This window comes from Melospiza georgiana, chromosome 15, assembly GCF_028018845.1.
Source record: "Melospiza georgiana isolate bMelGeo1 chromosome 15, bMelGeo1.pri, whole genome shotgun sequence".
Classification (NCBI taxonomy): Eukaryota; Metazoa; Chordata; class Aves; order Passeriformes; family Passerellidae; genus Melospiza; species Melospiza georgiana.
Genome location: NC_080444.1, coordinates 2,141,680 through 2,154,212, shown reverse-complemented (window position 1 = coordinate 2,154,212; position 12,533 = coordinate 2,141,680). Strand labels below are relative to the sequence as shown.

At 51.8% G+C, this 12,533-nt stretch overlaps 1 protein-coding gene across 1 annotated transcript in view; it reads left to right on the top strand.

Annotated features, from left to right (window-relative positions):
- NEURL1B (neuralized E3 ubiquitin protein ligase 1B) overlaps positions 1-11,617 on the top strand; it is a 33,678-nt gene extending 22,061 nt beyond the window's left edge. Inside the window, exons 2-5 of the mRNA XM_058034938.1 lie at positions 2,022-2,585; positions 5,278-5,985; positions 6,980-7,105; positions 8,138-11,617. Of these exons, the coding sequence (XP_057890921.1) occupies positions 2,022-2,585; positions 5,278-5,985; positions 6,980-7,105; positions 8,138-8,382 (1,643 nt within the window). The 3' untranslated portion in view covers positions 8,383-11,617. The remainder of the gene's footprint in view (positions 1-2,021; positions 2,586-5,277; positions 5,986-6,979; positions 7,106-8,137) is intronic.
- The last annotated feature ends 916 nt before the right edge of the window (positions 11,618-12,533 follow it).

Below are 12,533 nucleotides of genomic sequence, written 5' to 3'. Positions count from 1 at the left end.
TTATTTATATCTTACTGCAAACAGGAGCTTTTTTGCCTTCATAGCCCTTTGACTCCTGTTCCAGGTGCCTGATTTCAAGGGCTAATCCTGTGCTCAGATCTTGCTGCAACCTCTCTTCTCTTTGCTCAGTGCCTTAGTGCAGGTTCCAGCCTCTCACTGCCCTGTCTGCTCTGGTTTTGCCTCCAAAGCAAAGCTGCCACCACTGCAGCCCTCCTGCCAGGTCACCCAGCTGAGCTCTCAGGATCTTCTGGTGGGTTTTTTCCAACAGACAGAAAATCCTTCCCTTGTCACGAAGCACAGCCTGGGGTTGCACACAGGGAGGGAGCAGCCTGAAGGAAGGACCAGGCAGGTGGCTGCTAAAGCTTCAAGCATGGCAAAAAAGTGTTCAGAATAATTGTGAGTATGTGATGGGGTTTTATATTTAACAGGATGGCTTTGGGCATTCAGGATGTGTTCCATTTTTGCTTTAAACATCTACAAAGCCAGGTGCAGAGACGGGAGGAGAGGTGGAGTGGGTGGGGAATGGGGAGACCAAATTTTCTAGAACACCATGGTGGTGGTGGGAGCCCAGGACCTGGAGCAAGTCCCCATGTGCTCAGGGATATGCACAAGACATTGTCTCCACCTCAGGGAGCTTCTAGCTAAGGTTTAAGATTCAAACTTGAGCTATTTTTCATTTCTGCTTCATGGCTGTGTGAAACTCACTTTAGGTCCCAAATCTGCTTTTCTTGAAGTCAGTCTCAGAATTGCTGTTGACTTTAAATGCTGCAAGATCTCACCCATCAATTCTCCTTCTCCCATCTGTAAAAGGAGGATGGCAGGATTTCTGTGCCATCTGCGGTGCTGTGAAGCTGAAAACAATCATCAGTTATAAAGTGCTTTGAGCTCAAATGGGAGCTTCTGGGTAAAGGCAAGGATGAAATGTTCCTGGATGTGCCAGTTGCATCTGATATCTGAGCCAGGGGCTCGGTTGAAGGTTTAGGAGGAACAGTCTGGTGTTGCAGAGGTGCTCCAGCTGCTGAATGTCTTGGAGTATTTGTGCTGGTCAAAAGTTCCTGTTCATCATTACAAAATCAGGGCACCCAGGAGCTGGTGGCTGCACGTCCCACAAAAATCTCCTAAAACCCATGCTGACCTTGAGCATCTGTGATTTTTAGCAGCCACAAACCTCAGAGCTCCTGTCTCTGGCCACCATGTGAGTTGAACAGCACGTGCTCTGCAAGGAGGAAACTTGGAGCTGCAGATGTTGGGCTTTTCTGAGGGCCATAGGAAGCATCTGATGGGAACAAAGGACGTTCCTTCCTCTCCAGCTTTGCAGGGAAGCTGCCTAACCTTGCTTGACACATTTTTGCAGAAAGCTGAGGGCCAAACTGGGACAGCAAAGAGCAGATTGTGGCTAAGCATGCTGTGTGAAGGTGAAATATTGAGGGGCTTGGAACACAAGCACTATAAGGAATGACTGAGGGAGCTGGGAGTGTTTTGTTTGGAGAAAAGTAGACTCAGAGGTGATGTTATCACTCCCTACAACTCCCTGAAAGGTGCCTGTGGTCAGATGGGGTTGGTCTCTTTCTCCAGGAACTGACAGAAACAGAGGACACAGCCTCAAGCTGCACCAAGGGAAATACAGGTTGGATATTAGGAAAAATTTTTTTACAGAAAGGGTGATAAAGTTCTGGAATGTTCTGCCCAGGGTGGTGGTGGAGTCACCATCCCTGGGTGTGTTTAACACAGCCTGGATGTGGCACTGGGTGCCAGGGTTTGTTTGAGGTGTTGGGGATGGGTTGGACTGGATGATCTCGAAGGTCTCTTCCAACCTGGTCATTCTATGTGATTCTGTGTGAGATTCTGGTTCTGTGAATTTTGTGTGATTCTGTGAGATTCTCTGAGGTTCAGATTCCGTGATTCTGTGAGATTCTGTGAATTCTGTCAGATCCCGTGACACTCCATCTCTTGCCAGAGCGCTGCAAATCCCACCCAGCTGCACCAATCCTCGCTGACATCTGTCCTTTGTCCCTTTGCAGACACGAGCCACCAGGCGCGCTCGGTGTCCAGCCGTCCCTACTACAGCCTGCCCAACAGCAGCAGCCATGAGCGGCGCTCGGTGCTGGCGCTGGCGGAGCCGCCGCGCTTCCACTCGCAGGCCAAGGGCAAGAACGTGCGGCTGGACGCGCACTCGCGCCGCGCCACGCGCAGGAACAGCTTCTGCAACGGCGTCACCTTCACCAACCGGCCCATCCACCTCTACGAGAAGGTGCGCCTCAAGCTGGTGGCCGTGCACCACGGCTGGAGCGGGGCGCTGCGCTTCGGCTTCACCATCCACGACCCCTCGCAGATGAGCTCCGAGGAGATACCAAAGTACGCCTGCCCCGACCTCGTCACCCGGCCCGGCTACTGGGCCAAGGCTCTGCCCGAGAGGTTTGCGGTCAGGGACAATATCTTGGCCTTCTGGGTGGACCGGCACGGCAGAGTCTTCTACAGTATTAACGACGAGGAGCCCATCTTGTTTCACTGTGGTATTAAAGTTTCCGGGCCTCTTTGGGCGCTCATAGACGTCTATGGAATTACCCACGAAGTGCAAATTCTAGGTGAGTGTGTCTTTGTGGCCTCTGGGCTGCTCTTCTGCTTGCTCTTTCTGTTGCATGATCTGTGTGAGTGTTTCTATGGGACACTTAAGAAAATTAATTTGCTGTTGGTTTTGAACCGCCAATTAATCATTTTTCCTCTGCTAGCAGTAGCAATATATTCCAGAGATGGTAGTGATGAAAAGTCCTAAGGCTGCACATTATGGGAAGGGATAAATGGAAATCCTTACCTGTAATTCCACTCAGCTTTCCCTGAGCTGGATGTGCTGCTTTGGCATGGAAAAACATGGAGCAAGGATGAGCTGCTGAGCTGGATGTGCTGCTTTGGCATGAAAAAACACAGAGCAAGGTCCCAAGGATTGAGGAGACAAAAAGGACCAGTTGTGACTTAGTCTGTTCTTTCCCAGCTACCAATTACTGCCAGTCCATTGGAAAACTATGAGTAATTGCCCAAGAGTCTCCTGGAGCCCTTCCCCAGCCCCTCTCTCTGCTCTTGGCCGTGGTCCCACCCAGGCTGGCAGTTTGAGGGGCTGTGTTGGCACTGTGACCCTTCCCTGGCACAGGCACATCACTCAGAGCCCTGGAATCAGCTGGAGTCTGGCTGGTTTACAGCCTCTTCCTTAGGGAGGGCTGCAAGATGGGATGAATCTGTTCCCATTAGCAAGCCCGGCTGATGGCCATGGAATGATTTTCCTTTTGAGGCTTTTACAGCATTGAAATTTCTAATTAATTCAGCGTTAGATGGAGTGTTTGAACTGGGCTGCACCACAGGGAACACTTTTAAAATCCAAGAGAGTTGCCCTTTGCCAGAGGCTCCTCGGAGCTGATGGAGCTTTAACAGCCCAAGGCAGCTGCACCTGCCCCAGGGGATGGTGCTGCCAGCCTGGCATGGAGCAGGCACCAGGGATGAGCTGTGGAATGGTGAGTCCAGAGGGCAGGCAGCTCCATCACACATCCTTCTGAACAGTGCCAATTATTTTACAGGCGAGAAGGCCACACATAAACAACGCTTTCCCCTGTCTGCTGTGCCTCCAATGTGTAATTAAACCTCACCAGCAGCTTGTCCTGTAATTGCAGTTGTGACACACTCCAGCCTCTGGTGCTCGTCACAGAGGAGAAGGAATGTTTGCTGTATTGGCCAAGGCAGCAACTGCTTCACCAGAGCTCTTCTTTCTCCTCATTAAATTGGAGTTTGAAAAATAAAATGCAGCTTCTTTCTGCTCCCCACCTAAGTCCTGCCTGCAGCATCCAAGAGTTCCCAGTGAAAGACTCAGGCTGAGAGCACCTGTACTCTGCTGGGAGGTTTTCTTTATTAAAATACCAAACCCCCCACACTGCCCCAGGAATCAGGGCCACCTGGGGCACCAGGGGACCTGAATTCCTTGCTTGAGGATCTGCTTGTCTCTGCCTCATCCTCACAAAATATTGTGAATTGAGAAAATTGTGAAATCCAGTTCTGAGGCATAAAATGTGTCTTTCAGGATCATGAATCACAGAATGGTTTGGGCTGCAAGGGATTTTGGAGATCATCTCATTCCAACCCCTTACCATGGGCAGGGACATCTTCCACTATCCCAGGCTGTTTCAAGCCCTGTCTAACCTGACCTTGAGCACTTCCAGGGATGGGACATCCATCATGAAGTTTGGATGTGTCTGACCCCTCTGCGGGACCATTTCTTGCCACACAAGCTGTGCTGGCTGAGAAGGAGCTGCTCCAGCCATCAGCCCACCCCAGTGGCCTCTCCTTCCTGGGCTTCTGAGTGAGGCAGGTTCTGCTTTGCAGCTGCTGGGTGGATTTGGGTGTTTTTCCTTTTTTTGCCAAAAGCCTGGGGGTTCTGTCCTCCAAGTAGAAGGCAGTGTTGATGCTGGGCTGCTTTACCCCTCTCCATCTCTGTGAAGACCAGGAGTTAATCACACAGACTCTTAAATTCCACATCCTCTGACTTTGCTCAGTGCATGAAACCTTCCAGACTGAAGTGTCCAGGCTGCCCCAGCAGGGTTAGAGGTAGAGGAGAGAACACTCCCAAACTTTCCCACACCTTTACATCACCCCCAAGCCTGGCCTGGCTCAAGTGGAAACCTGGGAAATTAATTAAGGATCAACATCCTGACTTTCCCTTTGCTGTGAAAAGGGAAAACAACCTTCTGCTGTAAAAGCTTTCTAACACCTGCAGGAAGTAGCTTTTGTGACAAGTTCTCCATTCAAAACCTCTGCAGGGCTGTGAACACCCCTGAGACATGAGGCTTGAAATGACCTCTCTGGGACACACCTGTGCAAGGCAATGACAAGGAGTGTGGAAAGAATATCCATTCATCCTTGAGTTCCTCACTTGTGCACCTGTCTTGCACAAGATCTTGGGACAACAAAATATTGAGATTTTTTTTTTTAGAGCTATCAGATCCCTCTGCTCAGAAAGCTGTAGGAGCACGCTGGCTTACTGCTTTTCCCCATTTCCCAGTGCAGGGAGCTCCCAGATCACACAGGTACTTTGGAACACTTGGTTTTTCCTGGCTGCTGCCAGATGCAGCCACTCTGCCTGCTCCACGCGTGATTTTGCACCAGGGGCTGTTCGTTAGTGGTTGACCCGTGGCCGATTTTCCCTTATGGAGTCTGTAGGCTGCAATAACAACTGTAAGCATAAAAGCAGGCGGTTTTCTCTTGACTAAAGCCTCTGTGCCTGGGTTTCTCTCACAGACAGCATGTTTGCAGAGACCATGACCACCGCCCGGCTCAGCACCGCCCGGCTCAGCACCTGCCTTCCCCAGAGCAACCACGACTCGGCCAACTTCAACAACAACGAGCTTGAGAACAACCAAGTGGTGGCCAAAATTGCAAACCTGAACCTAAGCCGGGTGCCAGGGCTTGGGACTGACAACCACATCATCCCCTGCTGCCCCGGCCGGCGGCAGCACGCGCAGGGAGTCCCGGCCTTCCTGGACACCGACCTGCGCTTCCACCCCACCCGCGGCCCCGACATCACCTTCTCCCAGGACAGGATGGTGGCCTGCACCAACTGGCAGGAGAGCAATAGGACTTTGGTGTTTTCTGACCGGCCTTTGCACATCGGGGAGAGCCTCTTTGTGGAAGTTGGACACCTGGGGCTGCCCTACTACGGGGCCCTCTCGTTCGGCATCACCTCGTGTGATCCGAGCACTTTGCGGACAAACGAGCTCCCGGCGGATCCGGATTTTCTCCTGGACCGTAAGGAGTACTGGGTGGTTTACAGGGCCTTCCCAGTGCTCAACAGTGGTGACATCCTCAGCTTCATGGTCCTGCCCAACGGAGAGGTGCACCACGGGGTCAACGGGGCCAGCCGGGGCATGCTCATGTGTGTGGACACCTCACAGTCCCTCTGGGTGTTTTTTACCATCCACGGTGTGATCAACCAGCTCAAAATCCTGGGTAAGTGCAGCCAACGGAGCACCTGGCTGGGGAAGGTTCCTGGGCCAGAAGCAGAGCTCTGGGTTTGCACTCAGTGCTCACTGATGGGAGGATGCAGCTACCTGTGTTGGCAAACGAGTGACAAAGCATGGTGCCTGTCACAGAGATGTGTGCAGCCTCTGTGATTCCCCCAGGAAAGAGTGAGGCTTGAGAGATAAAACAAGCTGCAGGCAAGAAGGCAGGGATGACTGTGGGGGGCAGCTGTTTTTCAGTGGGTTTGTTTTTAGAAGGGATTCTTTATAAATAGGGATGGTTGTGGGGGGCAGCCGTTTTTCAGTAGGTTTGTTTTTAGAAGGGATTCTTTATAAACAGGGGTAGTTGTGGGGGAAACAGTGTTTTTCAATGGGTTTGTTTATAGAAGGGATTCTTTATAAACTCCCTATTCCAGCCCACAGGTATTAAACTTCTGCCTTGGTAAGGATGGTGATTTTTATGGGCACAGCTCTGGTTTAAGCATGGGCAGTAATTGCTCCTGAAGCAGTGCCGCAGCTCAGGGATCAGCTGGCATTTCTGATCCATTGCTGGTGACCAGTTCCAGCCTTTTTCCTCTCCTTCTGTTAAGGATTCAATCAGAATAGCAGATGTTAATGCCTTTGTAAAGCAGGTTTTCTTCATCCAAAGCAATGGCTTTTCCCAGATGACAGTGTGACAGCCACAGCTGGAGCCCACTGCTGCTGGGGAGAGTGGGACCGTAGGGCAGTGGAAAGGCAAATATTGGATAATCTGGTGCTTGCCTCTCTGAAGCTGAACAGGCATCATACAAAGGCATAGTGAGGTCCAGACCCTGGGCTCCCATCCAGAATCTCGCCCTGTGCTGTTACCAAGGGGCAGCATTGACTCAGGACTCACCCTGAAGTCGCTGTGCAGGTGGGGCGGGGGCAGCTCAGCAGGCTGAGGGCTTTGGCCGGGTTTGGGGGGGTCCCTCTGTGGGCTCAGCTCTCTCCTGTGTTCCCAGGCACGGTGCAGTCCAGCCCAGGGACGGTGTCTCCCTCAGGATCTCCTGGTGGCTCCCAGTACGACAGCGACTCAGACATGGCCTTCAGCGTCAACAGGTCCTCATCAGCCTCCGAGTCCTCGCTGGGTAAGGACAGCCAGCCCTCAGCCACAGGGGGTACCCTTCCTGCCAGGCCAACAGAAGGAATGGGAAGAAAACCCCGTGCTGGAAAGGTTTCTTGGCCTGGAGAAGGGCTGTGCATTGGTTGTATCAGCCCCAGTGTGGCAGCAGGAGCAGGGCAGGGACTGTCCCCTGTGCTGGCATTGCTGCACCTCGAACCTTGTGTCCAGTTCTGGGTCACTCGAGATGAGAAAGACATGGAGGGGCTGGGGTGTGTCCAGGGAAGGGAATGGAGCTGGGAAAGGGGCTCAGCCTGGAGAAAAGGAGGCTCAGGGGGACCCTTCTGGCTCTGAACAACGCCCTGACAGGAGGGGACAGCTAGGGAGGTCGGGCTGTGCTGCCAGGGAACAGGACAGGATGGGAGGAAACAGCATCTGATTGCACTAGGAGTGGTTTAATTTAAATATAAGGAATAATCTCTTATGGAAAGGGTGATCAGGTATTGAACAAGCAGCCCAGGGAAGTGGTGCAATCACCATCCCTACAAGTGTTCAGAAAATGTGTGGATATTGCACCTACCCCGTGTGTAGGAAAGGGATAACAGGCTCTGCACAGAGCTGGGACTGCTGCAGGTTGGAATACACTGGGATTCATTTGGCCAAAGAACCAGGCAACAACTAAGGACAGCCTTAAAACGTGCCTTAAGTGTGAATGAGCCCGAGGCGGGTTCTCTGTCGATAACCTGACACTAACTTCATTCTTTGCCCTCCATTTCCTCCTCCCATTCGTCATCATAGGCCTGACACTCGTCCATCTCACCTTCCTCACAAAACAGGCTCAAATAACCCACTAGGCATCCCCTCAGACTGTGACAAAATCCCCTTCCACCCATCCTGTACCATTAAAGACATTCTAGGATTTGTACTAATACTTTCCCTACTCATCTCCCTAGCCCTATTCTCCCCCAACCTCTTAGGTGATCCAGAAAACTTCACACAGTGTCAGCTTTGCCCCATCCCAGCTGACCAACCAACCTCATTCCCCCCTTCTCTCTTGCAGTGACTGCCCCCAGCTCCCCTTTGAGCCCCCCCATCTCTCCTGTCTTCTCCCCTCCGGAGCCATCGAGCAGCAAGAACGGGGAGTGCACCGTGTGCTTTGACAGCGAGGTGGACACGGTCATCTACACCTGCGGACACATGTGCCTCTGCAACACCTGTGGTCTTAAGCTGAAGAAGCAGCTCAACGCCTGCTGCCCCATTTGCCGACGGGTGATCAAAGATGTGATTAAAATTTACCGTCCGTAGGGGCTGCGGGAAGGGGGAACGCCGCTAGCAACCCACGCCTTTCCGTCCCTGCTTCTGGGTTCTCGTGCTGGTCAGTCGTTATCCAGTGGCTCTGTTATCTGTGTTTCCTTATTTGACTGCTAGGGCACAATTCAGGGAGCAAAGCTGAGGATCGTGTGGGGCCCGAGACCCCAGCCAGCTGCAAATGAGAAATTTCCCCTGCAAAGGCTCTTTTTTCTCTCCTCCCACTGCGGGGGAGGCTCGCTGTGCTGTGGGTTCAGATGGGGAGGTTGTCACTTGGGCAGTGCCAGGTGCCACTGGGCAGTGCCAGGTGCCACTGGGCTTCTCGACCCTAAAACCCCACAGCTCTGGGCTGCTGCCAGGGGCTTGTGCTGTGGTGGAGTGAAAATGGGATAAAGCCCAGCAGGAGGGTTCAAAGTGGACAGAAATGATCTGGAAATGTCATGTAAGGAGAACCAGCTCAGGCCAAATAGTGGCACAGCCAGGTTGTCACTTATTGGGGTTCTGTCCCCATGAACAGGCTCATGGGGGCATAGAGGAGCTGGTCTGGGTTAGATAATGCAGATTTTTCTTTCTGAGGCAGAACAGGGACTTCTGGCCATGGAGTCTGAGAGCCATGGGGTAGCAGTGAGGAGCATGAGCCCACACAGAGCCCCTGCAGTGACGGGGCTGCAGGGAGCTGTGAGGGGCACCTCGGGCACGGCCCTGCTGCCTTCTGAAGCCATAAATGCAGCCTGTGGGTGACAGGGGTGTGTGGATGGGCACACTACAGTGGTGGCTTTGTCACCTGCAGGCACACAGCCCTGCACTTTGCTCTGCCCTCCTGGAGGTGGCACAGCTGCTGTGTTACCTGTCCTGACTGTCACCTGTGCTAGACCTTCCCCTGCAGCCAGTGCCATGGCAGGGCTCAGCCTTCCTCCCACCCCACCATGGGGATTTTTTGGAGGCTTTGGTGAGAAATTCATTTCTGACCCAGTCCCATCAGGCTCACCTTTATTTCTGGGGACTGTATTTGCTGATTTTACCTGTTCTTTCTTTCCCAGCACAGCTCCCAGCTGCCTGCACGCTGGGTCTCAACTGTACCTGAGACCTTGCTGAGAAAAACAGGGACTATCTCACTTGGCTTTACTGAGGAGGAAAGAAAAAGGCGCTGAGGCTGAATTAGATGGTGGGAACTCAAAGGTAAATGGGTTTTGGGTGTAATGTCAGCTGAGACAGCACCTGATTGTTCAGTACCAGGGCTGGTGTGAGGAGCTCAGCATCCTCCTCCCTGCTGCTCCAGTCTCTGTCCTTTGCCCATTGCACAGCCCCATCCTGTCCTTCAGCCCCAGCCTGGCCAGTTTCCAGCTGCTTCAGGCTCTTAAAGAGGGAAAATGATGGAAATGGGAGGATGAGAGGAGCTGTGTCCCTGCAGCTCTGTGACCATGTGCTGCCAAGTGCACAAGAACAGCTTTTCAGAAAGGTGCAATTACCATTTTAGTCTGGAAAAGGGAAAAAATGGAATAATAACTCCTGTACATTTTAGAGCTTCTGGGCACAGAGGGAGCCTGAGGGATGTCTGGCTGTTCCCTCTCTCCTCCAAGGCTGTTGGTGCCTGGTGCTGCTGCCCACGCGGGGGCTTGGCTGTGCCAGGAGAGCTGGGTTTGGTACTGGCCTGTGCCAGCCCTGTGCCAGCCCTGTGCCAGCCCTGCCACCCTCCTCCTTCAGCGGGCTGTGCTCACAGGGCACCCAGAAGCCTTTTGCTTTTCCCTTGGAGTGCTGATGAACATTTTTATTGAGTGTTTCAGGAGAGGCTGTTGTGACCTCTCAGCCATGGCCCTGCACGAGGGCCCAACAGCTTTGCAGAGCCCTTTTTGGAGACCTTTTTGGTGCCACTGGCTGTGCCACCACCCTCAGCAGAGCCACTGCACCTTTCACTCCCACCTTCCTTGAGGAGCAGCCAGGGCACGTTCCCTGCACCTGGAGCTGTTCTGGACCTCCCAGCTGTCCTCCACCCCAGGGAGCACAGGCTCTGCACTCCCAGGGATGTCCCAGCCCCACGCTGGCAGATCCAGGTCCAGCTGTGGGCAGTGGGCACAGCAGTGCCAGGTGTGCCAGCCCCTACCTGGGCACTGCCAGCCGTGGGAAGCCTTTCCCTGGGGAGGAATTCAAGGAGAGCTGTTGGAATGCCCAGCCTGGAGCAGGGCTGGGCCATGCCCAGGGTGCTGTCCCAGCTCCAGGGGTGCCCTTGGTGCCACCTCAGGGTCCATCAGCAGGGTGGGTGCAGCCTGGCTGGGGTTGTTTTGGTGTAGCTCTGTTTTGTATTTTTAAGCCAGCAAGGAGAAACACTGAACCCACCCCAGGAGCTGTTCAGGACACTTTGCAGAGGCTGAATTTTTGCTGTAGCAGCCAAAACCAGTTTGTAAGAAGGGGCAGCACCCAGTGAGGCCAGCAAGGAACCAAGAGGGATGGGAGAGCAGTGGACCTGTGGCCCTGCCTATCCAAGAGCAACAGGAATTTTCCGAAATAGGCCTCAAAGAAAAAAAAAAGAAAAAAAAAGAAAAAAAAAAAAAGATTTCCAGGAAAAAGTAGCCTCTTACAGATTTCATTGTTAGTATTCGTATTGCTATTTTTTTTAAACAGTCCAATGATATATGATTTGTACAGAAGATCTGTTTGTGCCTTATAAGGGTGTCTGTGCACTTTTTATCCTTTTTAAAGCAACTTTTAAAAAGAAAAAAAAAAAAGATGGGGGGAGAAAACCTACACAGATCAATGGTAGTTTTATAGAATTTTGTGTTCACTGAGAATCCTGCTTTATATATATATATGTATATACATATACATATATATATATATATAGGAGTGAAAAAGTGTTTATTTCCATGGATTTTCCCCTGCTCTCCTCCTTAACCTTTGTTTGAAATTTTAAGGAAAAAAGGAAGAAAGGAAAGAGATGGGGGAACTCTTTTACCTCTCCCCCTTTCTGAGGCAGTTCCTCTCTTGTCGTTACCTTTATGATTCAATACTGTGACCTGTATTATCTTGTTGAAGCTGAATCAGATTTTGGACCTCTGTATTAGGCTTTTCAAGCAAAATTTTGGGGGGCCTGGGGAGGGAGGGCATCGCACGAGGGAGGGAGCTGCACCTCTACATGTCAGTGCTCTATAGTGTTCAGTGCTGTGTTTTCCTTTTGTCCATTTACCTGTTTTCCATGAATATAATTTTGACTTGTTTATGAAACAAATAAACCTTTGGCTTGTACAGAGTGCTCTGGAGTGCTTCAAAGATACTTTGAGATGAGGGGGTGAGACAGCCTTGATTTGCAAAGTGAGGAAAGACTGTTCCAGAGGGGCAGAGGCTTCCAAAAGAATGAAAAAAGACATTTTACAAACCTTTCCTGAGCTTTGCTTTGCCCCTAGGAGTCACTGTCCAGTGGCTGCTCACTCCCTCCATGGGCTGGGAGGCTTTGCTGGCACATTTAACTCTGCAAATCCTTGGAAGTTTGGGGGACAAGGGTCTATTGCAGGGCTACAGAGGTGGAAGGGTTTGGTGGCCCTCACGAAGAGCCCCAAATTTCTCATCCAGTCTCCAGCCTGGCCCCCTCCTGTGCCCTGCTGGGGCTGAGGCAGCCAGGGGTGATGCAGACACAGCAGGAAGGTTGATTTTCATTTTTTTCCTTTTCTCCTTTTTCCTTTTCCATTTCTTGTTTCCTTCCCCTTTTCCTCTTCCTTTTCCTTTCCCGCTTCTGTTTCTTCTTTCCTTTTCCTGTTTCCTTTTCCTCTTGCATTTTCCTTTTCCTTTCCCTTTTCCTGTTTCCTCTTTTCTCTTTCCTTTTTCTTTCCCCTTTTCCTCTTCCCTTTTCCTGTTTCCTTTTCCCTTTCCTTTTTTCCTTCGTGCGCCTCCTTCTCTCTCTGCACTTCTCCAAAATCACCAAACTCTGCTGGTCTGAGCCCACAGTAAAAACTTCCACACTCCACTGCCCCATTTGGTGGGATATAAAGTCTGGGCACCAAGGAAGACACGAGGAGCTGTCAAGGTCCCCATGAGCCTCCCTACCACATCTGACAGGATGAACAGACAGACAGACAGACCCCAAACCAGCCCTGAACACAAGAGCAGCACCCCAGAATTCCACCAGCCATACACACGGGTTCACCAGGGTGCTTGAA